At 40.0% G+C, this 24,024-nt stretch overlaps 1 protein-coding gene across 2 annotated transcripts; it reads right to left on the reverse strand.

Moving 5' to 3' along the window:
- Positions 1-3,194: 3,194 nt before the first annotated feature.
- Positions 3,195-22,400, reverse strand: SPIC (Spi-C transcription factor). 2 transcript variants are annotated; one of them, XM_012772645.2, is made up of 6 exons: positions 22,287-22,400; positions 20,284-20,370; positions 19,633-19,726; positions 18,155-18,267; positions 15,151-15,259; positions 3,195-8,826 (listed from the first exon to the last, which is right to left on the reverse strand). In XM_012772645.2, exons 2-6 carry the CDS (start codon positions 20,284-20,286, stop codon positions 8,390-8,392), a joined length of 756 nt encoding a protein of 251 aa, XP_012628099.1. In that variant the 5' UTR covers positions 20,287-20,370; positions 22,287-22,400; the 3' UTR covers positions 3,195-8,389. The 2 variants fall into 2 exon arrangements, with proteins under 2 accessions (XP_012628099.1, XP_012628100.1); XM_012772646.2 differs by lacking the exon at positions 22,287-22,400 and having other exon boundaries at positions 20,284-20,446.
- Positions 22,401-24,024: the final 1,624 nt, after the last annotated feature.

A 24,024-nucleotide genomic window follows, 5' to 3' on the forward strand; every position in this document is an offset into this window, starting at 1 on the left:
GGCTGTGCTAAATCATCTAGCCTCATGTGGCTATGAAGTGTCACTCAAAATGACATAGGTTTGCAAATAATAGGTTACTTATTTGGGATTTCAAATTAGCAAGAGAACCTTCAGCCAGTCAGACTAAAAGCAAGTCATCTTGAATCTTAGGGTGCCCGGAAATAAAAGGCAACTGCGCAGATTCCCAGGAATGGCAGGGTTCTGTCACATCTGGATTCCAAACTTTGGACTAATAGCAAAGCCTCTGTATGAGGCTCTTAAAGGGACAGATGGCAGAGCCCCTGATCTGGACCACAGAAAGTCAAAATGCCTTTGAGAGACTAAAGCAATGTCTTATGACTGCCCCTGCTTTGGGGTTGCCTGACTTGCAGAAGGAATTTAAATTATATATTCCTGAAAAGTGAGGAATGGGCCTCAGAGTTTTAGCACAGGCACTGGGAGACACCCCATGGCCACTGGCATACCTGTCAAAACAGCTTGATAATACTGTGAAAGGATGGCCCTTGCTTGCAGGCAGTGGCAGGTACCGATGACTTGCTGCAAGAGGCTGAAAAATTCACTTTAGGACAGTCTGTTGTAGTGTACACACCCCACCACATTCTGACTTTATTAGGACAGAGAAGGGGTTATTGGCTGACTATAAAAAGACTCGGGAAACACCAGGCCATCCTTTGGATAATCCCAACATTAAATTAGAGACTGTGTCTGCTCTCAGTCCCACTACCCTGTTACCAGCTGAAGAAAATAAGCCTTTGCAACATGACTGCTTAGAGGTCCTGGAGGCTGTTGGGACATGCAATGATCACAGCAGTGGCCCTGCCACCTGGGACTTCAGCCCAGAAAGTTGAGCTGATTGCCGGAGGAAATCAGGCCACTGGCAGAACAGTTAAGGAGGTCACTGGAGGTGATCTGTAACTCAGGGCCTTGAGGCTCTGGCTAGATTTAGATTCCTTCCAGAACTGGGGACTGGAGCTCTGACACTCAGGGTAGCACAGCTAAGTGAAAACAAAATTCTCATAGACTCCTTCTCCTGCCCTAAGCTTTGATTCAGCCTCTTGGGAGGCACCTGCATGAACGCACACACTGGGAGTGTGCGCAGCATGTTAGGGTCCACCCTTTTGATGATTGGAAGCTTTACCCAGATGCATAGGCGTATACTGGTAGATACCTTTTCAGGCTAGATAGAGGTTTGTCCTACCTGAATGGAGAGAACATCTAAGGTTCTGGGATGGGCTCCTACCAGGAGCTGCTGGCCTGAGACAGGATCTTCTTTGAGCTCCTGCATATATATGCGACACGGAGCAGGAGTGGACCTTGGAGGACAATGGAATAATGGGCATTGGCAGTCCAGGGAAAGTAGCTGAGCAGGTAGAGAATGACATGCTGGTGATGGATGCTGTGGACAGACAGCTAGAGAGGGTTCAACAGCTCCTCCTCCTGCAGTGAGGACATCAACAGATACCCCGTTGTATGCCTTTGCAATGGCATACATGCGTATAGACCTTCCATCTAAAACATCACCCCATCACATTTTGCAAGTTCGAGAGGGCAGGCCCCAGGGGCTCTCAGCCTTCTTGGCCTGGACTGGAGATGGCCCATGTGGTCTAGAACGCTCTCCTGTTTCACGATAATACAGATGGCACATGCAACCACCTGCCAAACAGGGAAGGAACAAAAGCGCTTTTCAGGGTTCCTTGGGAAATGTGGAGACTAGGCCATAGCTTTCAAGCCAGACTGCCTATATCTCTGAGTTTACTATTTGTTACTCCCTAGCCTCGCCAGTACAACATTTTTTGTTGTTGTTGCTCCCTGCTCCCTCCCCCCCACGTGCTCTAACTGTTCTAGCCTAGTCTCAGCTGAGACTTCAAGGGAAGAGGAGACCTCGCCACAAGGTTGGGCCAGAAAGATAACGGGTAGCAGCGCCTCTATGTGGCTGAGCGGCAGAATAGCAAGAAACGTTAGCCCCTGGATCTACCCAAGGGAGGCATAAACCACAAAGAGAAGAATTGTGGTACTTCACAGAAAAAAAAAGTATTTGCCAGAAGAGTAAGCTTTGGAGTTTTATTATGATTAAGGAAGGTGGTATTTTCCTTAAGCTGTTGTCTTTTTAGTGCCACAAGGTTACAGACCATGAGTGGAAGTGCAGAGAAAATATAAAATCAAGATAGCCACTGAAGTTTTTTTTCTTTTTTATTGTAAATTGACAATTTACAATAATTGTATAAATTTATGAAATACAAAGTGATGTTATTTTTTTTTAAATCTCAGAATATTACAAATGTTTAGGTTACATACATTGCCTTTGCCCTGCCTGAGTCAGAGCTACAAGCGTGTCCATCCTCCAAACAGTGTGGACCGGACCGCACCCAGTAGGTGTGACCATACCTACCCCTCCTCTCCCTCCCCCCTCCCCCCTGCCCCAAAGTGACGTTACAATTTATAAATACAATGTGGAATAATTAAATCAAGCTAAATCAAGCTATATCCATCACCTCAAATACATTTTTTATGAGAACACTTAAAATTTACTCTTAGCAATTTTGAAATGTACAACTATTCTTTTTCCATTGTATATATGCATCACATTTTCTTTAGCCATTAATTAATTGATGGACACTTAGGTTGATTGGACATCTTGGCCATTGTGAATAATGCTGCAATAAACATGGGAGTGCATATCTCTTCAATATACTGATTTCCTTCCTTTTGGATATATACCAGCCAGCAGTGGGATTACTGGATCATATGGTAGTTTTTAGTTTTTTGAGGAATCTCCACATTGTTTTACACATGGGTATATCAATTTACATCCCCACTGACAGCATACAGGGGTCCCTTTTCTCCACCTCCTCACCAACATTTATATTTCATCTTTTTTGATAAAAGACATCTATCAAGCTTAATGCTAAAACTTGATGAAGGTAAAAAAAAAGAAAAAAAATTAAAAATGTTAAAAAAAAAAGACATCCTATGCTTAGGCCATTGAAATAAAAGAAAATTGAAAAAATATATATGCAACCTCAGCTGAGAAAAAATAAAAAGAAAAAAAAGAAATCTATATATACAAAAAAGAAAAAATGGATAAAAGACATCCTGTTTTGAAGTAAAGTATGGGATGATTAAAAAATAATATTTTCTGGCAAATTAATAAACTTCTCTTTCCTTTTCATCAAAAAATAATAAAAGTTCTGCAGGAATAGATCTGAAAATAATAATAATAAAAGTTTTAAATGACATTTTAACAGGTAAAAGATGGTATCTCATTGTGGTTTTAATTTGCATTTCCCTAATGATTAGTGATGTTGAGCAATTCTTTTTTTTTTTTTTTTTGAGACAGAGTCTCGCTTTCTTGCCTAGGCTAGAGTGAATGCCGTGGCGTCAGCCTAGCTCACAGCAACCTCAAACTCCTGGGCTCAAGCGATCCTCCTGCCTCAGCCTCCCGAGTAGCTGGGACTACAGGCACGAGCCACCATGCCCGGCTGATATATATATATATATATATATTAGTTGGCCAATTAATTTCTTTCTATTTTTATGGTAGAGACGGGGTCTCGCTCAGGCTGGTTTTGAACCCCTGACCTTGAGCAATCCGCCCGCCTTGGCCTCCCAGAGTGCTAGGATTACAGGTGTGAGCCACCGCGCCCGGCCTGAGCAATTCTTTATGTACGTGTTGGCCATTTGTATATCATCTTTTGAGAAATATCTTTATCCCTGGAATGCAAAGATGCTTCAACATATGCAAATAAATAAATGTGGTACATCACATTAACAGACTGAAATACAAAATCCACATGGTCATTGCATCAGATGCAGAAAAAACATTTGACACAATTCAACACCCTTTATTAAAAAAAACTCTCACCAAATTAGGCATAGAAGAAATGTACCTTTCTGAGCTTCAAGTCAAAGCTAAGTGAAAAAAAAATTTAAAAGAAATGTACCCTTTGTTCACAATGTAGGGTCAAAGAAAATTAAAAAAGAAAAAATAAATAAAAGAAATGTACCCTTTTTAGAAAGTACAGAAAAAATAAAGAAAAAAAAAATAAAAGAAACGTACCTTTTGACCAAATGAGGATTGAAAAGAGACAGAGAGGGAGGAGGAGATGGGGGTGGGGGAGGGGGTGGAAATATACCTCTTCAAGGCTACTCTTGAGTGAAAATTTTACAAAAAGAAGGCTGTATCTCAACTCAATAAAGACCATTTATCTTAGCAGCACTTGTAGGTGATTAAAAATAAATTTTTTTTAAAAAAAAGTCACCTATGATCTTCCTTGAAGTGGCAGGTCAAAAAAAAAAATTTAAAAAAAAGGATAAAATAAAATTTTTAAAAATAAAGAAAAAAAAGCCATCTATGAGAAGCCCATAGCTAACATTATACTCAATGATGAAAAATTTAAAGCCTTTCCTCTAAGATCTGGAATAAGACAAGGAGCCCACTGTCTCAGTCCATTTGTGTTGTTAGAAAGGAATACCCAAGGCTGGGTGATTTATACAGAAACGAAGTAATTTGGCTCATGGTTCTGCAGGCTGTACAAGAAGCATGGCACCAGCATCTGATTCTGATGAGAGCCCTCAGGAAGCTGCCACTCCTGGTGGAAGGCAAAGTGGAGTCAGTTGTGCAGACCACATGATGAGAGAGTGAACCAAGAGAGAGGCGAAGGAGGTGCCAGGTTTTTCTCAATAATCAGCTCTCTTCTGTGAAGAGGAAATTGAAATGTGGATATATACATATATGTATATATACAAAAATATTATACATAACCAATCAGCTCTTGAGAAAACTGAGAAATTTCCTTGCTCAGACATAGCTTGTGAAAAAAAAGAGAGAGAGAAAACTGAGAACTTGTTATCGTGAGGATGGCACCAAGCCATTCCTAGGGATGTGCCCCCATGATCAAAACACCTCCCACCAGGCCTCACCTGCAACATCGGGGATCAAATTTCAGCTTGAGACTTGGCAGAGCCAAACAAACCATATCTAAACCAGTGCACCTACCCTCTCTCCTTCTACTCAACGTTATTATAAAAGTCCTTGCCAGAGCAATTAGGCATGAGAAAGCAATAAAAGACATCCAAATAGGAAAAGAAAAAGTGAAATTATCACTGTTTGCTGATGACATGATCATACACCATACACAAAAATCAACTCGAAATTGATTAAAGACTTAAACATAAGACCAGAAAATCTAAAACTACTAGCGGATAACATAGGGGGGAACTACACGACATTGGTCTGGGTAATAATTTCTTGGATTTGACCCCAAGCACAGGCAACAAAAATAAATATAGACGAATGAGAGTACGTCAAACTAAAAAGCTTCTGCAAAGCAAAAGAAACAATTAACAGAGTATAGCCAACCTACAGATTGGGAGAAAATATTTGCAAGCCATTCCTCAGATAAGGGGTTAATATCCAACATACATAAGGAGCTCAAACAAACTCGATAGCAAGAAAGTTTCAAAATCAGTTTATTCCTTCACCTGTCTAGTGAAAAAAAAAAAAAAAAGAAAATTTTAAAAAACACAATTTAACTCTTTGCACTCACTTCCTTTTTTTCATTATCCACTCGACATTATGCACACTCAACATCCGAGTGCAAAGGGTTAAAAATGGGTAACCCCTTTTGTGGAAAAAGTCAAGGCACTAAAGAAAACAAAAAAAAAAAAGGTAATTCCTCGTTAGTATAGTAGTGAATTTTAAAAAGTTATTTTTAGCCAGGCATCATAGTGTATATCTATAGTCCCAGCTACCGTGTTTCCCTGAAAATAAGACAGGGTCTTATATTTATTTTTCCTCAAGAAGATACCCTAGGGCTTATTTTCAGGGGATGTGTTAAACTTTCCCCTCAGAGCCTCAGCTTGCAGCACGCACAGGATGGCCGGGACCTCACAGGAGGAGCCGACCTTGTTGGTGGGGCTGCCCGCACCTTTCCGGTCACCTCTGGGATAGTCGCTGTCACGATGGGGCAGATGAGAAGGGCTGCTCTTCTTCTTTATGGCTCGGAGAGGAAATGCATGGGTTGTGCAGATATGCTGTGTAGCCACGCTCATCACTAGGTCTTATTTTAGGGGTAGGGCTTATATTGTGCAAATGATTAGAAATCCTGCTAGGGATTATTTTATGGGTAGGTCGTCTTTTCGGGGAAACATGGCATTTGGGAGGCTGAAGCAGGCATTTGAGGCTGTAGGAACCTATGTTTGTGCCACTGCACTCCAGCCTAAGCAACAGAGTGAGATCCTGTTTCGAAAAAGAAAAAACTTAATTGATCTAGCACCTCTTATATTTTCCTGGATTGAGCTTGAGCCCATTATCCAAAGTCAGGTATCACAGGATCGGAGGAATAGGCTCCACATGTATTCGCCATCAAATTGGCACTAACTGATCAACGCCATGGTGCTCACACTGTAATATTCCCCAGGGCTGAGGGAGTTGGGGGGCTAAACTCACAACTAATGGTCACGGTGAGCATTATAGAGGGGAAAGGCATGCCTCTAAGCCTTGCTTGGGTGAGGCAAAGACATAAAACGTAACCCAAATGTTTGTACCCCCATAATATCCTGACATAAAAAAAAAAATTAAATTTAAAACAGTAACAAATTTTTTAAACGGGTAATACCAAAAAAGAAGCAGAGAAGAAAAAACGAGTAAGGAACCTGAATAGATATTTCCACTGAAGTTTTTTTTTTTTCCTTTCAGACACAGTCTCACTCTGTTGCCCAGGCTAGAGTGAGTGCCATGGCGTCAGCCTACCTCACAGCAACCTCAAACTCCTGGGCTCAAGCAATCCTCCTGCCTCAGCCTCCCAAGTAGCTGGGACTACAGGCATGCGCCACCATGCCCGGCTAATTTTTTCTCTATATATTAGTTGGCCAATTAATTTCTTTCTATTTATAGTAGAGACGGGGTCTCGTTCTTGCTCAGGCTGGGTTCAAACTCCTGACCTCGAGCAATCCTCCTGCCTCGGCCTCCCAGAGTGCTAGGATTACAGGCGTGAGCCACCGCCCCCGGCCTCCACTGAAGTTTTTAAAGCCATGAACATATTTTGGATCAAATACTGTATCATATGTAATCATTTTTTGTAAATGATTTTTTGTAAAGCCGTCGTCGGATGTATGTTGAGTGATTTTTTTTCTCTTAGACAAGGTAGCATGAGGGAAAAAAGAAGAGGGATTTTGTTTTTCACCTGAGTATATGACAGGAGAATGTTTAAATCAATACATAAGTGCAAATCATGTACCCTCGGGTGCAGCTGCTTAAAAAACAGCAGCAACTTACGAATATAGATGCAAAAATAAAATAAAATATCAGCAGCAACAGCAACAAATCATTGTACTGTACAATCTAGACGAAAGTGGTTGCATAGATCCATATTCAACTACTAAAAAAAAAAAGTCATTGCATGCAGTGGTCCTTAACCTTTTTGGCACGAGGGACCGTTTTCATGGAAGACTATTTTTCCAGAGACCAGGGAGGATGGGGATGGTTTGGGGATGATTCAAGCAAATTACATTTATTGTGCACTTTACTTCTATTATTACATTGTAATATATAATGAAATAATTATACACCACACCATAGGTTGAGAACCCCTGGCATAGAGAATAGAAAAAGCAATGATATCTAGTTTATGGGACTTGATCATTTGATGGCTGTTTTTGGTTCTTTTAGAGTCTGTCACCCAGACTGCAGATGGAGAGCAGTGGTAGAATCATAGCTCACTGCAGCCTCCAACTCCTGACCTTGTGTGATCTTCCAGCTTTGGCCTTCCAAAGTGCTGGGATTACATGCATCAGCCATCTTGCCCGGGTTGCTTATTTAAAACATTAAATTCAAAGGCCAATCCCTTGAGAAAAAAAAATAAAATAAAACAATAAAATTGCTTATTAGCAGAATTTCCCACCAAGTTCATGCAGATTGCGTGCTAGCTGATAAAAGATAGCAACTATAATATAGTTCATTGTTGGCATGCAGTTATAAACTCAAAAACAGAACACACACACAGACACACAAACCAGCCCAAAGTATTCAGCAGCATCCCTGGCTTCTTAAAAAAAACCGAAAAACATGCATCTATTTCTCGGGTCTCATGGAAGTAAAAAAAAAAAAAAAGAAAAACAAATAAACAAAAAAAACAAGAGATAAAGTTGATAAAGTTCATTGGTCTTTTTTTCCCTCTCAATTATTTGCTTTAAGCAAAAAATCCTGAATCCCAGTTCATGATGGATAGCTTAAAAATAAAATTGTCTTCCACAAGAGCCCCCAAATCCTTCAGAGCGGAGGAGGGAGGAAGGGGGGAGGGAGGGGCAGGGAGAGATCCTGAGGCATATAGGGAGGGATACCCCAGAGACCCAGGTAATACCCCAGAGACCAAGAAACGTGAGAGCATGTTTAGTAATCAGGGTGACTTAGCCCGCTCGGCTCATGGTAATTGGTACATGCATAGTTATAACTTGCATTCCAGTTATTTAAACCGAGATATTCTTGATCAGGTGGAACATACTGTGGGCAGAATATCTCTTTCCCCAAGACATAAGGTGAAGACAATCTCTGGAGAATGGCCTCACTGAACTGGTAAGTCAGCTTCCTCCGGATTTTGGTGATTTCCCCAGTTCTTCCGTAATTTCTGAGCGCCCTGGCCATTTTCTGGTAAGTCATGGTCTTCCGGTTGCCCTTTCTTTGCCCCCAAAGTTCGGCAAGCTTTTCCTTGTTTTTGGATACAAACTGGAAGATGCCTCTGGACTTATCCACCCACTGAATGCAAGATGCCATCTCGGGGTCGCCCAGGGATTCGTGGAGGTATTCAAACAGGCGGAGCTTCTTCTTGCCTGAAACGGAGGGGACAGGGTCAGGCTGCAGGCGCTGCACACGGACGAGGCCCACGGGCGGGTGTGCTGAGTGACTAGGCTGGTCCCACGGCAGTGGGTTAGCAGAACTTGTTAACATTAGTGCCACTAAAGTTGGTATTCAACTCCCCACTGCCAATTTGACTGGCTAAAAAAAAAGGCTGCACTGGGGCCTGCAATCCTAGCACTCTGGGAGGCCGAGGCGGGAGGATCGCTTGAGTTCAGGAGTTCGAGACCAGCCTGAGCAAGAGCGAGAACCCTGTCTCTACTATAAATAGAAAGAAATTAGCCAAACAACTAAAAAAACAAAAAATTATCTGACATGGTGGCGCATGCTTATCATCCCAGCTACTGGAGAGGCTGAGGCAGGAGGATTGCTTGAGCCCAGGAGTCTGAGGTTGCTGTGAGCTAGGCTAACGCCACGGCACTCGAGCTGGGGCAACAGAGTGAGACTCTGTCTCAAAAAAAAAAGAGAAAAAAAAAAGAGCTGCACTGGGACTGGGTTTTCTCCTGCTCACCCCCTTAGGAATGTATTTATGGCATCAGTTTATGGGACTTGATGGTCAAGAACCTATTTTGGCCTATTAAAGTTTCAACTGGATCTTTGTTGGGGAAACTGTCAAAAATGTGCTATAGTTGGACAAATCCTGGAGCCTTTTTTTTTTGAGACAGTCTCTCACTCTGTTGTCCAGGCTAGAGTGCCATGGCATCAGCCTAGCTCACAACAACCTCAAACTCCTGGGCTCAAGCGATCCTCCTGCCTCAGCCTCCCAAGTAGCTGGGGCTACAGGTATGCACCACCATGCCCAGCTAATTTTTTCTATATATTTTTAGTTGACCAATTAATTTCTTTCTATTTTTAGCAGAGATGGGGTCTCGCTCTTGCTCAGGCTGGTCTCCAACTCCTGAGCTCAAACCATCCACTTGCCTCTGCCTCCCAGAGTGCTAGAATTACAGGTGGGAGCCACCACGCAGGGTCGCCTGGAGCCTTTTTACCTGAGGTTCCGTTTGCCATGTGGCCCAGTTAAATCTGGACTAATTAGTTTTACATCACATGTTAAACTTTCTACAGAACACCAAAACCAAGCAAAATATATGGTAAAGTTTTTTTCAAGAGAAGCCATTTCCAGAAAGTGAGTAATTTGAAGGGGCTTTATTCAAATGAGTTAAATCAAATGAGGTACGGATGTGAATGTACTTTGTAAAATGCAAAATAAAATGCAACCATAAGGTAATATTAGGGGAATTAATACCAAAGACTTAAGTAAAAATGCTAACCCTGGGTCTGCACGGTTACTTGAAAAATAAAAAACAGAAAAAACTGGAGAAATGCCGAAAATGTTTTCATGTCATTTTAACATTATTTATGGGCAGCAATGACAGTGGGTACTGTGATATTTTTCATTGCTGTGAAAAATACTACTAGAGTTTTTATCTTTTTAGGAACATAGCCATTTATATTTCAAAATCACTAGACAGGAAATTTTGAGAGGATTGTGCAGTTTTTGTTTGTTCAGTTGATAGAATTTCTTTGACTTAACAGGGAGCTGCTCATAAGAACAAAGGTGACAGCCCATTTTGTGACTTCTGAATTTGCCTATAAATACTGTGCTTTGCCAGATCTGTCAGTAGCTAAAAAACCCATGGCCAAATTCCATCATCCCCTTGAGGAAGTAGAACAGTGGATTCCCAAACTGCTTTAAATAGTCTCTGAGGAATAATATTTTTGCATTAGTTATCACTCATCCAAAAACCTCAAACGTTCTTACAAAGATTATCTTTTGCATTATATTATCTTGAGTTTATGAATTGAGAAATGAAAGGGACTTACCAAAAAATACATCATGAATTAAAGTCACAGCCTTAAACAAAACTCTTCTGCCTCTCAGCCAGTGATCAAGTCAATCTTAATGAATCATCATCTTTTAAAATGTTTTCAATTTTTTTAAAATGTTTAAATTTTATTTTTTAAAAATAAAAGTATTACATACTCATGGTAAACGATTCAAATCAGTGAAAGTAAAAGTTCGTCTATTTTACATTTTTCTGGAAAAGCTTTTTAATTTTTTGCATCTATGAATGTATGCATATCCTTTACAATTACAAATGGGATCATACTCATTTGTACTTTTCTCGGTAAATAATATATCTTAAATAAATTTTAAAATGATATAGGGATTAGTTATAGATAGATTAAATACCAAACTGTAGACAATGATTACTTCTGAGGCACAGCATGGAAAAGAGCAGTAGGAACACTTTCACTTATTCTTTATATGTTTCTGAATTGTTTGAATTTTAAAAATTCAATGAGCATTATTACTTTTGAATTATGGAATTTAAAAAGATTAAAACAAAAATAAAATATATTTTAGAGTTCTTTCTGTATCAGTACAGAAATGCTTTCTTGCCTTTTGGCTGGGCGTGGTGGCTCATGCCTGTAATCCTAGCACTCTGGGAGGCTGAGAGGGGTAGATTGCTCAAGGTCAGGAGTTCGAAACCAGCCTTAGCAAGAGCGAGACCCCCGTCTCTACTAAAAATAGAAAGAAATTAATTGGCCAACTAAAAATATATAGAAAAAATTAGCCGGGCGGGGTGGCACATGCCTGTAGCCCCAGCTACTCGGGAGGCTGAGGCAGGAGGGTTGCTTGAGCCCAGGAGTCTGAGGTTGCTGTGAGCTAGGCTGATGCCACAGCACTCTAGCCGGGGCAACAGAGTGAGATTCTGTCTCAAAAAAAAAATGTTAACTTTAAAACAGCCTTAGGCAGGTCCCTCAGGGGATATTCCAGAAGAAAGCATTTTTATCAAAGGATATAAAAGCTCCAAGTGTATTACTGCCCCTGAAGTCCTTCCAGTGGATAAGATGTGGAGGTGGAAGACAGTGATATTAATGATCCTGGCTCTGTAGACCTAGGCTAATGTGTGTGTCTGTGTCTTTCTTTTCTAATTATTATTATTGTTTTTTTCTTTTTTTTCTCTGAGACAGAGTCTTGCTCTGTTGCCCGGGCTAGAGTGCCGTGGCATCAGCCTAGCTCACAGCAACCTCAAAGTCCTGGGCTCAAGCAAGCCTCCTGCCTCAGCCTCCCGAGTAGCTGAGACTACAGGCATGCGCCACCATGCCCGGCTAATTTTTTTTTTCCTGCATATTTTTAGTTGTTCAGCTAATTTTCTTTCCATTTTCAATAGAGACAGGGTCTCACTCTTGCTCAGGCTGGTTTCAAACTCCTGAGCTCAAAGGATCTACCCACCTTGGCCTCCCAGAGTGCTAGGATTACAGGCGTGAGCCATCACGCTGGGCCTGTGTCTTAATTTTTAACAAAAAAGTTTAAAAAGTAAAAAAAAATTGAAAATAAAAAATTTTCAACTAGAAGAAAAGCTCATAGAATAAGGATATAAAGAAAATATTACAGGCCAGGAGTGTTGGCTCACACCTGTAATCCTAGCACCCTGGGAGGCCAAGGCGGGCGGATTACTCAAGGTCGGGAGTTCGAAACCAGCCTGAGTGAGACCTCATCTCTAACTAAAAATAGAAACAAATTAATTGACCAACTAAAAATATATATACAAAAAAATTAGCCGGGCATGGTGGCGCATGCCTGTAGTTCCAGCTACTTGGGAGGCTGAGGCAGTAGGATTGCTTGAGCCCAGGAGATTGCTGTGAACTAGGCTGACATCACAGCACTCACTCTAGTCAACAAAGTGAGACTCTGTCTCAAAAAGAAAAGAAAAGAAAAGAAAATATTACAAAGAAGTCAAAAAGTTAAAAAATTAAAAAGTTTATGAAGTAAAGGTTACAGTAAGCTAAGGTTAATTAATTATTGAAGAAAGCAAGCATCTTTTTAAATAAATTTAGTGTAGAATGTCCTGGGCCTTCACATGCACTCACCAGTCACTCACTGACTTACCCAAAGCAACTTCCAGCCCTGCAAGCTTCATTCATGGTAAGTGCCCTATATAGGTGTGCCACTTAAAAACTTTTATACCATATTTTTACTGTACATTTTCTATTTTTAGATACACAAATACCATTGCGTTACAATTGCCTGTAGTATTCAGTACGGTAACATACTGTACAGGTTTGTAGCCTAGGAGCAATATGCTATACCATATAGCCCAGGTGTGTAGTGAGCTCTACTATATGGGTTTGTATAAGTACACTCTATGATGTTTGCACAAGGATGAAATCACCAAATGATGCATTTCTTAGAACATATCTCCTATCATTCATATGACTGTAGTTCAATATTCAATACCAATATTCAGTGATACAATGTATTTACTTTATCTGTGTGATTTTATACATTATTTCTTGCAGGATTAGAATATTACTGAATATTTAGAATCTTATGATTCTAGGATATAGTGTACTGTTTAATAGGAACAAAATTAGATTTTCAAAAAAAGCATTTAAAATGATTTTAAATGATTATGATAATGCATTGTAAAATTGTGATACAGCTTATACATCTCAGTACCTTCCTTGTATACCAACAAATACAGGAGAGTTCCCATTTTTTTTTTACTATCATAAACAATATTACAATGAACGCCAAAATACATAAATAGATGCTCCCCAACTTGCAATGTGATTATGTCCCAATAAACCCATCGTAAATAGAAAATATTGTAGGTTGAAAATGTATTTAATATATCTAACCTACTGAACATCATAGCTTAGCCTTAATGTACAGTTGAGCAAAATCATCTAACACAACACCTATTTTATAATAAAGTGTTGAATATCTCATGTAATTCATTAAATTCTGTGCTGAAAGTGAAAAAAAGAATGATTGTAAGGGTGTTCACCATTAATGTATAGAGAAAAACACCAGTTAAAAAACTGTAAGTTGGGGACCATCTGTATATGTACACATACATATACATACACTCACACACACTCACATCTATGGTATTTTGAGAAATTATCCACGGTAATAGTCTATGAGCATAATGCTTTACACAGGTAAAGCATTTTCTCATTTAATTTTCATGGTAATCTTACACTGTTGGTACAATTATTATTATTTGATTTGTTGAATAAGGAAACTGTGTGGTGCAGAAGGTTAAGTGATTTGCCCAGGCTCACACAATTAACACAGACCTAATCATACTCAACTACTGAGCTATATATCCCAAAGAGTCAAAAGTGTGAACATTTAAACTTTGATAGTTATTGCCAAATTGCCTTAAAAAACCTGGGACCAATTTACATTCCTTCCAATAGTGCATGAGAATGGTGTGGCCCACTGCTGAGCAACTGTAACATTTTCCTGCTATAATATTTTTGTCAGTCTGTTAAGTGAGATCATCATCATCCTAAATTTATGAACTACAGATTTTAATTTCATGACATATTAAATTATTATGGAACCTTTTTGTAAAAAACTTGATAGAGAAGAAGATTTATTTAAATTCCAAGGGCTTCACAATTGGTACATAATTGCTAAAATAATATGGAAGATATTAATATTAATTATAATTAATTAAATGTTATAAATATTATAAATATAAATATATAAAAATATAATATATAAATGCATTTTATATAAATAAATGTAAAAATATAAATATATAAATAATTATTATAAATAATTAATAATATTAAATAATATGGAAAAGTTTTCCCTTCTATAACTAAAATATATACATTATTCTGGAATACAGATTTATTTGAGCTAAGTAACACTTTGAGGCTTCACAACATCTATGTGAAGTAGTAGGAATCCTCCCCCAAGATGAATGGCTTGGAGTGGTTCAATCAAAGTTAAATTTTCTTTTTCTTTTTGTTTTTTGAGAGAGTCTCACTCTGTCACCAGGGCTAGAGTGCCATTGGCGTCAGCCTAGCTCACAGCAACCTCAAACTCCTGGGCTCAAGCGATCCTCCTGCCTCAGCCTCCTGAGTAGCTGGGACTATAGGCATTCCCCACCATGCCTGACTAATTTTTTCTATATAGTTTTAGTTGGCCAATTAATTTCTTTCTATTTTTAGTAGAGACAGGGTCTCACTCTTGCTCAGGTTGGTATTGAACTCCCGACCTTGAGTGATCCTCCTGCCTCGGCCTCCTAGAGTGCTAGGATTACATGCGTGAGCCACAGTGCCCAGCCCAGTCAGAGTTAAATTTTAAATTATTCTCAGTTGTTTTAGTCAAACCAGAAATCTAAAAATAAAATAAATAAATTATTCTCAATTGTGATAAAATAATATTTTGCAAATACCATTTCAAACTCAGATATGGAATCCCCTTAAAGGTACTATGAGGAAGATCTGGTTCTTTTACCTACGTAAGGAGTGATAGGTCAACATACCTTTTCCGGCTCTGTGCTGGAGAACAGCAGGTTGCACCAGCTGGTTTTCAGTTCTATTCTGCAGCGATTGATGAATATTTCCTTCAAAACAGAAGTCTGCAGCACTGTTCTATATAAATAATGCAGCAGGATGTTAAGTGGGACTTTCCTTATGGCCCCTTATTAAAGCCCAGCCTGAGCAAGAACGAGACCCGGTCTCTACCAAAAACAGAAAAATTATCTGGGCATGTTGGTGTGTTCTGTAGTCCCAGCTACTTGGGGACCTGAAGCAGGAAAATCACCTGAGCCCAGAACTTTGAGGCTGCAGTGAGCTATGATGACACCACTGCACCCTATTAGCTGAGGCTACAGAGGGAGACTCTGTGGCAAAAGAGAACAAAACAAGCAAACAAACAAACAAAAAAAACAAAGGTAAGGTAAGGGCAAAAAGAGGCTAAGTATCTCTCAAATTCTAGAAGTTATTACCCCCAACTACAGCCAGATAGTTCCCAGGGCAGAACCAGCATCAAATCTATCTAATGAGAGGACTAAGGAACAGAAGGTAATCTTTGGCTTTATGAGGAGTTTCATGTCTTTACCTCCCTATGAGAAAGTAGGGATTGCTTTCTTTCCTCTCCCGAAAAGTTCCCAGTGAGAAAGAACAATTCAAAAGAATCTCTCAAGCTAGTGGCAAGTTGGAATTGTAAAAAATTTTTTTAAAAATTGTTCACAATGTAGGTCCAATAAAAAAAGAAGAAAAAATCAAAAGAATCATTAGTGGATGTGAGGGTGATCTATCTGGCTGTGACATCTGTCACCCCATTGATCACAAGGGTTGATTCAGTGGATCTGACCGGCTAAGCAGGTGTCCCCTCCCTCCCTCACTGCTCCATGTGTGTCCCTCCCAAATCTGGGCACTAAATGGGAGAGGATGACCTTCCCCAATAGAAGAGGACCATTCTTAGGTCAACGGCATACGTGTAGCTGCGCTTCCCTGCTAGAACCTCCAAGCAAGCTCTCGAATCATTAGTAAAGACTGTGGTGCCAGCGAAAAGGGTAGCAGGGCTTCCGTTTCTGTGTTGGATGCCCATCTGGGAAAGAGCAGATAAGAAAAGAAAGATGGGCCAGGCGCGGTGGCTCACGCCTGTAATCCTAGCACTCTGGGAGGCCCAGGCGGGCAGATAGCTCAAGGTCAGGAGTTTGAAGCCAGCCTAAGCAAAAGCGAGACCCCCGTCTCTACTAAAAATAGAAAGAAATTAATTGGCCAACTAAAAATATACAGAAAAATTAGCCGGGCATGGTCCTATAGTCCCAGCTACTCAGGAGGCTGAGGCAGGAGGATTGTTTGAGCCCAGGAGTTTGAGGTTGCTGTGAGCTAGGCTGATGCCACAGCACTCTAACCCAGGCAACAAAGTGAGACTCTGTCTCAAAAGAAAAAAAAAAAAAGAAAAGAAAGATGGCAGCCAAGGAAGGGCAGAGCCCAAAGAGGGCAAACCCAAGCAGCTTCCCAGAGGAAGCAATCCAAGCTCTTACCATTTACATATGGCCAGGATATGTGGGTCTCCATGGGTTTATCAGACACAGTGAAATGGCTTGAGCCATTTGACCCTACCCCACACAAGAGGGCTTCCCAGCAGGCAAGGAGTTGAGGTAGAAAGAAGTACGGTTGCCAGACTTAGGAAATAAAAATGTTAAGTATATCTACTGGGCACGGTGGCTTGCTTCATGTAATCAGAGTACTTTGGGAGGAGGAGGTGGGAGGATTGCTTGAGGTCAGGAGTTCTAGACCAGCCTGAGCAAGACCCCATCTCTAGCCTGGGCGTGGTGGCTCACGCCTGTAATCCTAGGACTCTGGGAGGCCGAGGTGGGAGGATCGCTCAAGGTCACAAGTTCAAAACCAGCCTGAGCAAAAGCGAGACCCCATCCCTACTAAATATAGAAAGAAATTAATTGGCCAACTAAAAATATATAGAAAAAATTAGCCAGGCATGGTGGCGAGTGCCTGTAGTCCCAGCTACTTGGGAGGCTGAGGCAGGATTGCTTGAGCCCAGGAGTTTGAGGTTGCTGTGAGCTAGGCTGATGCCATGGCACTCTAGCCATGGCAACAGTAAGACTCTGTCTCAAAAAAAAACCCCAAAAAACAAAAACCCATCTCTATGAAAGATAGAAAAATTAGCCAGGTGTGGTGGTGCCTGCCTGTAGTCCCAGCCACTTGGGAGGCTGAGGCAGGAGGATCACTTGAGCCCAGGGATTTGAGGCTACAGTGAGCTATCATGATGCCACTGTGCTTTAGCCTGGTGGACAAAGTAAGATCCTGTCTCAAAAAAAACAAAATAACAACAACAACAATAAAAAACCCGAAACCAAAACAAAATATTGAACATCTTGCATTTTACCTGGTAACCCTAAGTGGAGTTGGAATAGGTTAAGCTGGAATCAAAGCATCCTGTCTTAAAAGCAATGTCTTATGGAAGGGCCGTGAGGGAATAAGTTATAGGCACAGAAAAAGTCATTTGACATAGCATGGTTGAAAGTAATGACTGAATAAAGATTTAAAAATTTTTCACATGGTGGGAGCATTTTCTTTTGCTAAAATATAAAAGAATTTGTCTAATTCATGTAGCTAAGCTTGGGAGCTTGGGAGGGAAAACAGAGCCGGCTAATAGGAGATTGTAGGTAAAACCAGTGCAGGGAAGGTTGGGCCTTTGCCCATTTGCAGTTTCCTAGATGCATAAAGCAAAGCGATGATGCGAAAACCCTGAAAACGCCTTCTCTTTACAGAAGTCACTCAGACCAGTCTGAGGCTGAGCGAAGAGCAATGATCAAAGGTAGCTTCCTTCCTGCCCAGCACTGCTAGCGACTATCCACGTTCACGGTCAGGTTCAGACCACAAGTGATGGCCCCGTGTAAGCATTTTTCCTGGTCACTGCTGTCTTAAGCTGGGTTTCAGCCAGCATATGCCTAGTAGAAGGCTGGTGAGAGCAAGAGAGTTGCCTGTTACTGGCTTCCTGGTAAATGTACTTACTATTACGGTTCTCCAGTTGTAGACAGGTTCCTCTGTAGGCAACACCCCGTAGCAGTGGGAATTTCCTCTGACATGAGGATAATGGTTGATAAAAGCCATGTAATTTTTGTAATCTAATCAAAAAATGTAGAGAGTAAAAAAGTCAAGTTTATATTTGTGTATATAAATATGTGTTTATGTACCCAGTTGCTCCCTTCTATGTCTTCTTACCACTTTCTACTTCATCTATAGTGTCTATCCCATTATGCTAGTATTATAGATACTCTTACATAGCCCATTGCACTTACTAGAGTACGTGATTCTTGCTGAGAACTCACGATTTCTTTTATTTTGGAACACTCTGTAATACCCTATACAAACTTGATAAGCAACATATCTGCAGCTCATCTAGACTATATAGTTGATAGGATGATGGGTGAGGAAGGATAAAAATACTTATTCTTCTAAGTAAAATATATTTTGGGTGGGTAGAAGGTCTATAAAATGAATTAGAATAATTTAAAAGCCTTTTCTGAATAGATAAAATGATATGTTTATTAGGTAAATAAATGCCAATCAAGTATTCTTCTTTTTTTTTTTTTTTTTTTTTTTGAGACAGAGTGTGGCTCTGTTAACCAGGCTAGAGTGCCATGGTGTCAGCCTAGCTCACAACAACCTCAAACTCCTGGGCTCAAGCAATCCTTCTGCCTCAACCTCCCGAGTAGCTGGGACTAGAGGCATGCACCACCATGCCTGCCTAATTATTTCTATATATTTTTAGTTGTCCAGCTAATTTCTTTCTATTTTTAGTAGAGACAGGGTCTCACTCTTGCTCAGGCTTGGTCTCGAACTCCTGAGCTCAAAGGATCCACCCCCCTCAGCCTCCCAGAGTACTTGGATTACAGGTGTGAGCCACCGTGCCTGGCCCTCACCAGGTATTCTCAACAGCAGATAATTATGTGTCTTTGGGCCAGACTTGGTGGCTCACACCTGTAACCCAGGTGTTTTGGTGGGTCAAGGTGGGAGGAAAGCTTGAGCCTAGGAGTTCAAGACTAGCCTTGGCAACATAGTGAGACCCTGTCTCCACCAAAAATAAAAAATCTAGCCAAGATTACAGTGGCCTGTAATCCCAGCTACTCAGGAGACTGAGGCGGGAGGATTCATTGAGCCCAGGAACAAACAGGGTGAGACTCCGTCTCTAAAATATATGCATATATATATATATTATATATAGTCTTTGTATTCCTGTGTGGAATGTCATTCTGTATATTCTCTGCATTTTTCTTTTTCACATTAGGATCTGAAGGAATTCTCTGCATTTTTATATGTGAGACTTTAATAATTTTATTTAGGCTAGATAACTCTGGATGTGTTTTGCTTTTGTTAGAATTAATCCTAGGTACTTTCAGTAAAAACGGTCTCTGTTCTGATCATTATGCTTATATGTGTGTGTGACCATTTCATGCACCAGCAGAAGAGGGTAAACAATTTGTCTCTACCTGGGGGGCACTGAAGATCTTCAGCTGAATGTTGCCTCAGTACTTCCAAAGCATCTTCGAATGCCTGACCCAGCTTGTCTTGTTCAACACAAGTCTGTTGGAACAATGACAGAATTCCGGAGGTATGAAATTACCAATTAACCTTAATCTTCCTTATAGAAAATAATATTTAGTCTAAAGGAGGGTTTCTCAGTCTTGATACTATTGACATTTTGGGCTGGCTAAGTCTTTGCTGTGCATGGCAGGATGATGTTTAGCAGCACCCCTGGGCTCTACCCACTAGATGCCAGGAGCACCCCCACATTTGTGACAATCAAAAATGTTTCAGCATCACCAAATGTACCTTAAGGCACAAAATCAACCCCAGTTGCGAACCACTACACTACACTGTAGTATTTAGAGAATAGTATTCATTCTAAAGTATAGTATTTAACATTCTTATAAATTTTAGCACAGAGTCAAGGAAATATCTTCAATGGAACAGAATCTGTAAATTGTTACTTACGAATGAAATGCTCCTAAATTCAAAAGTATATTTCCAAAACCTAAAGTTGAACTGCTTTGCAAACTATATTGTATCCTTATTAATGCAATCCAAATATTTTATTTTTAAATGGAGGGGGAGTAAAGATTTTAACATGTCAAACTTACCATGCTTCATTAATAAATTGAGAATTCTTTTCTTCCAGAAGTGGAAAGGAAAAAAAAAAAAAGGACAATTCTGATCCTTGGCACTTTCTGCTTGAAGAAGGGCATAAAAAGTAAAATAAAATAAAATGATTGATGATTCTGAAAAAGTTCAATATTTAAAAAAACAAAATTAAATTCAGTCTCTAATTTGCTTCTGAATGAGAAGATCTTGTTCAAAAATATTTTCTGAAAATACATAAACCAAAAGTATTTTCTGAATTCTCTTTATTGAGTACAAATTTTCTTTCTACAAAAGTTCCTGCAAACATTTCTTTTTGCTTTTCCAACATTATGTTACTTTTTAAATGTTAAAAATAGCTAAATAGAATTAATTGCCTAAACCACTTAACCAATAAGAGAAAATGGAAACAACTCAAAAGTATGTTTAAACATTTCAAGTATTTAAAAATTCTTTTAAGTATTTAAAAATTCTGAAAATCAAAATCCTTTTTACCTTAGCATATCCCTTTATATAACAGTGAGGTTTTTTTTCTTTCTTTTTTTTTTTTTTGAGACAGAGTCTCACTCAGTCGCCTGGGCTAGAGTGCCATGGCATCAGCCTAATTCACAGCAACCTCAAACTCCTGGGCTCAAGCAGTCCCTCTGCCTAGGCCTCCCAGAGTGCTAGGATTACAGGCGTGAGCCACCACACCTGGCCAACAGTGAGGTATGTATGTATGTATTGATTGATTGAGACGGAGTCTCACTTTGTTGCCTAGGCTACAGTGAGTGCCGTGGCGTCAGCCTAGCTCACAGCAACCTCAAACTCCTGGGCTCTAGCAATCCCTCTGCCTAGGCCTCCCAGACTGCTAGGATTAGAGGCATGAGCCACCGCACCGGGCCAACAGTGAGGTTTTTAAAAATATTTTTGACATCGTATGGTCTCTGAGAATCTTGCAAAAGACATGCTTTTTCTCCCATGAAAATTGGATGTACATTACAAATAAAATTTAGCTTGTGAGGCTCATTGGATTTCCTAGAATCCTGAGTTAAGAACTCTGGTCTATAACTTTGTTATCTACCTTCTTATTTGTAAGTAATTTAGGTTTTGCTTTAAATAAAAAAGTATCACACAGGGTCACAATTAAGTGCTTTTTAAGTCTATGTTCCATAGACCAGCACAACAAACAAACAAACAAACAAACCCACATAATAAGAAAGAACTGCAGTGGTTCAGCATGAGAGAGAGGAGAGGGATAGAAAGAGAGAAAGAAAGAAAGAAAAGAGAGACAAAGAGAGAAAGAGAACTGTGGAGTGTTCAACATTGCTTATTTCATTTAGCAAACCCAGCAATTCTGTTTATACAAGTTCTTAGCATTTATCCTGCAAACACAATGACCCTACTCTTTAGTCTTTAACACTGAATAATAAAATAAGATGATATAATCAAATGCCAATATTATAGATATACATAATCTAGCAATATAACATGTCATATATTAAAATTTCATTTGGCTCTTTGAAATCACTATATCATATCGGTTAAAAGAAAATATGAGAAAAAAAATCCATAAGTCACTCTTTGGGCTATGGTCTTTAATGCATATATATCAGTAGTGTATGTTTTTAAAGTCATGTTAATGACTTTCAATTAATTATGCTTCAAGTGAAAAGCACTGAAGCACTGAGTTGTATTTTGAATTAAATACTTAACATGAACCTTCTTTCTTTGACTAAAATTCTCCACAAGACTATCACAACTCTTAAAAGTAGCAAACTCTATCAATCACCGGATAAGAAAATTAAATATCTTTTAAAAGAAAAAAAAATTTAAAATTTTAAAAAACAATTTAAAAAAAAGCAAACTCAACGGGAAGCAGAAAGCTTGAAAACATTACTGATCACTTTAATTGATTCATATTTCTTACAGCTAAACATGTAGACAATGAGAAACACTCTTAGGCTAAAGGAGAAAATAAAGAGTGATTATAAGGTATTTTGAAAAGTATAAGCTGAACACTTACCAGAAAGATATTTCAACCCTTCACAAAGATGTTTCATTAATATCAGAATTGTTAATTCAATGGTAGTCTGTCATGAAAAAAATTTTTTTGGATCAGAATTGTTAAGACACAACTACCAATAACAACACACTCGCAGAGTTAAATAGCTGTTTTTAAGGAAGTGCTACAAAAGGGGATTTTTTTTTTTAAAAGATACAGTGCCTTGATAATGTCTCTCTCATGATATGGCTAGTAGACACCAGGGGCTATTATTTTGAAGAGGCACATAATAGTTTGCATCCTGGGAGCCAAAAGCATTAGAACAAACCCCTAGAAACGAGGCCCCGCCCAACTTAGGTTGCAGCTCTTATGACTTGCATAGCCCCACCGGAAAATAATGGCCCATACAACTCATGTCCACTCTTCTTTGTTTTATATTGCTTCTCTCTCGGTTCTGTACTCTGTATATACTCTTTTTCTTGCCTGGACTATTAACAGTCTTCACTCTGGCCTCTCCAAATAGGTCTTTTTCCTCTTCAACCAACCCTTTTCTTTACACTGCTATTCACTGGTCCAGCCTTACTTAGGAGATCTCAAAAGCTTAGAGCCCTTACCCTGGCATTGGCTCTTCATGATCTATGGAGAGGGAAATGGAATCCATGCTGTTGTCTTCTCCCACACCTGAATCCAGCTGAGGCTCCGGAGCATTAGGAGAGGCTTATGGGTAACCATCTAGTTGGCCGTGCCTTGAAGCTGCTGCATTCGTAGCATGGGCCCAGCTCTCTTACTTGGCTTGAAGGTTTATTTGGGGTGGCTTTTGGGCTCTAATAGAAATTACAGGGCTCTCCCTCCAAGAGGTTTTTCTTGTTTTGTTTTTGAGACAGACTCTCACTCTGTCGCCTGGGCTGGAGTGCCATTGCATCAGCCTCACAACAACCTCAACCTCCTGGGCTCAAGAGATCATTCTGCCTCAGCCTCCCCAGTAGCTGAGACTACAGGTGCATGCCACCACGCCTGGCTAATTTTTTGTATTTTTAGTAGAGATGGAGGTCTTACTCTTGCTCAGGCTGGTCTTGAACTCCTGACGTCCAGGGATCCTCCCGTCTTGGCCTCCCAGAATGGCAGGATTACAGGTGGGAGACACTGCCCCCTGCTTCTCCCTCCAGTTTAATACATCTCAGTCCACCGCTTGCCCACTTACCATTTCATGTTACCTGTCCAACAGTGCCCAGTGTAGCGTCCACTTGTACAAGGTGAGATAACCTTTCCTTCCTCCGTAACACAGGGCTGCGTCAACCTTTTCCTCCCATTTTAACAGCTGTCATCGTTGGCCAGGGGGAAAACCGCCTAAGAATTTTTGGTAAACCTCCTGGGTGGGGAGAGTGAAGAGGGCGTAGGATTTCAACCAGTAATTTTTTGTTTTGTGTTGTTGGAACTTGAACTCACCTTTGATACGGGACTATTGTTCTAGATCAATTACTTGTTTTGAGCCTATTTGTTATGCAAATATAAAAACCTGCCCCTCTTTTGATATGTAGATATTACAGTAACAAGTATAAAGCCAGAACCACTGATGTCGATTTGCTTTTCAATTGTACCAGTCAACACCCTTTTCGAGCCTCCTGATTTCATGTGGTTCATTCATTCAATAAATACTACCCAGCTCTGTACTTTTCTGAGCACTGCCTTATGTCCAGGAGCCACAGCCCTAAACAAGTTCTAACGAGAAGAAATGAGTTTTTATTCGTATACAGTCCCC

Source organism: Microcebus murinus, chromosome 10 (genome assembly GCF_040939455.1).
Source record: "Microcebus murinus isolate Inina chromosome 10, M.murinus_Inina_mat1.0, whole genome shotgun sequence".
Taxonomy (NCBI): Eukaryota; Metazoa; Chordata; class Mammalia; order Primates; family Cheirogaleidae; genus Microcebus; species Microcebus murinus.

Bases quoted from the DNA above. Each gene is read 5' to 3' on its own strand.
- SPIC (XM_012772645.2), bottom strand. The intron at 15,260-18,154 runs GTAAGTACATTT...TTATTTATATAG, and splicing joins ACAACTGGAGAACCGTAATA to AACAGTGCTGCAGACTTCTG. The intron at 8,827-15,150 runs GTATGTTGACCT...CCTCCGTTTCAG, and splicing joins CCAGCACAGAGCCGGAAAAG to GCAAGAAGAAGCTCCGCCTG.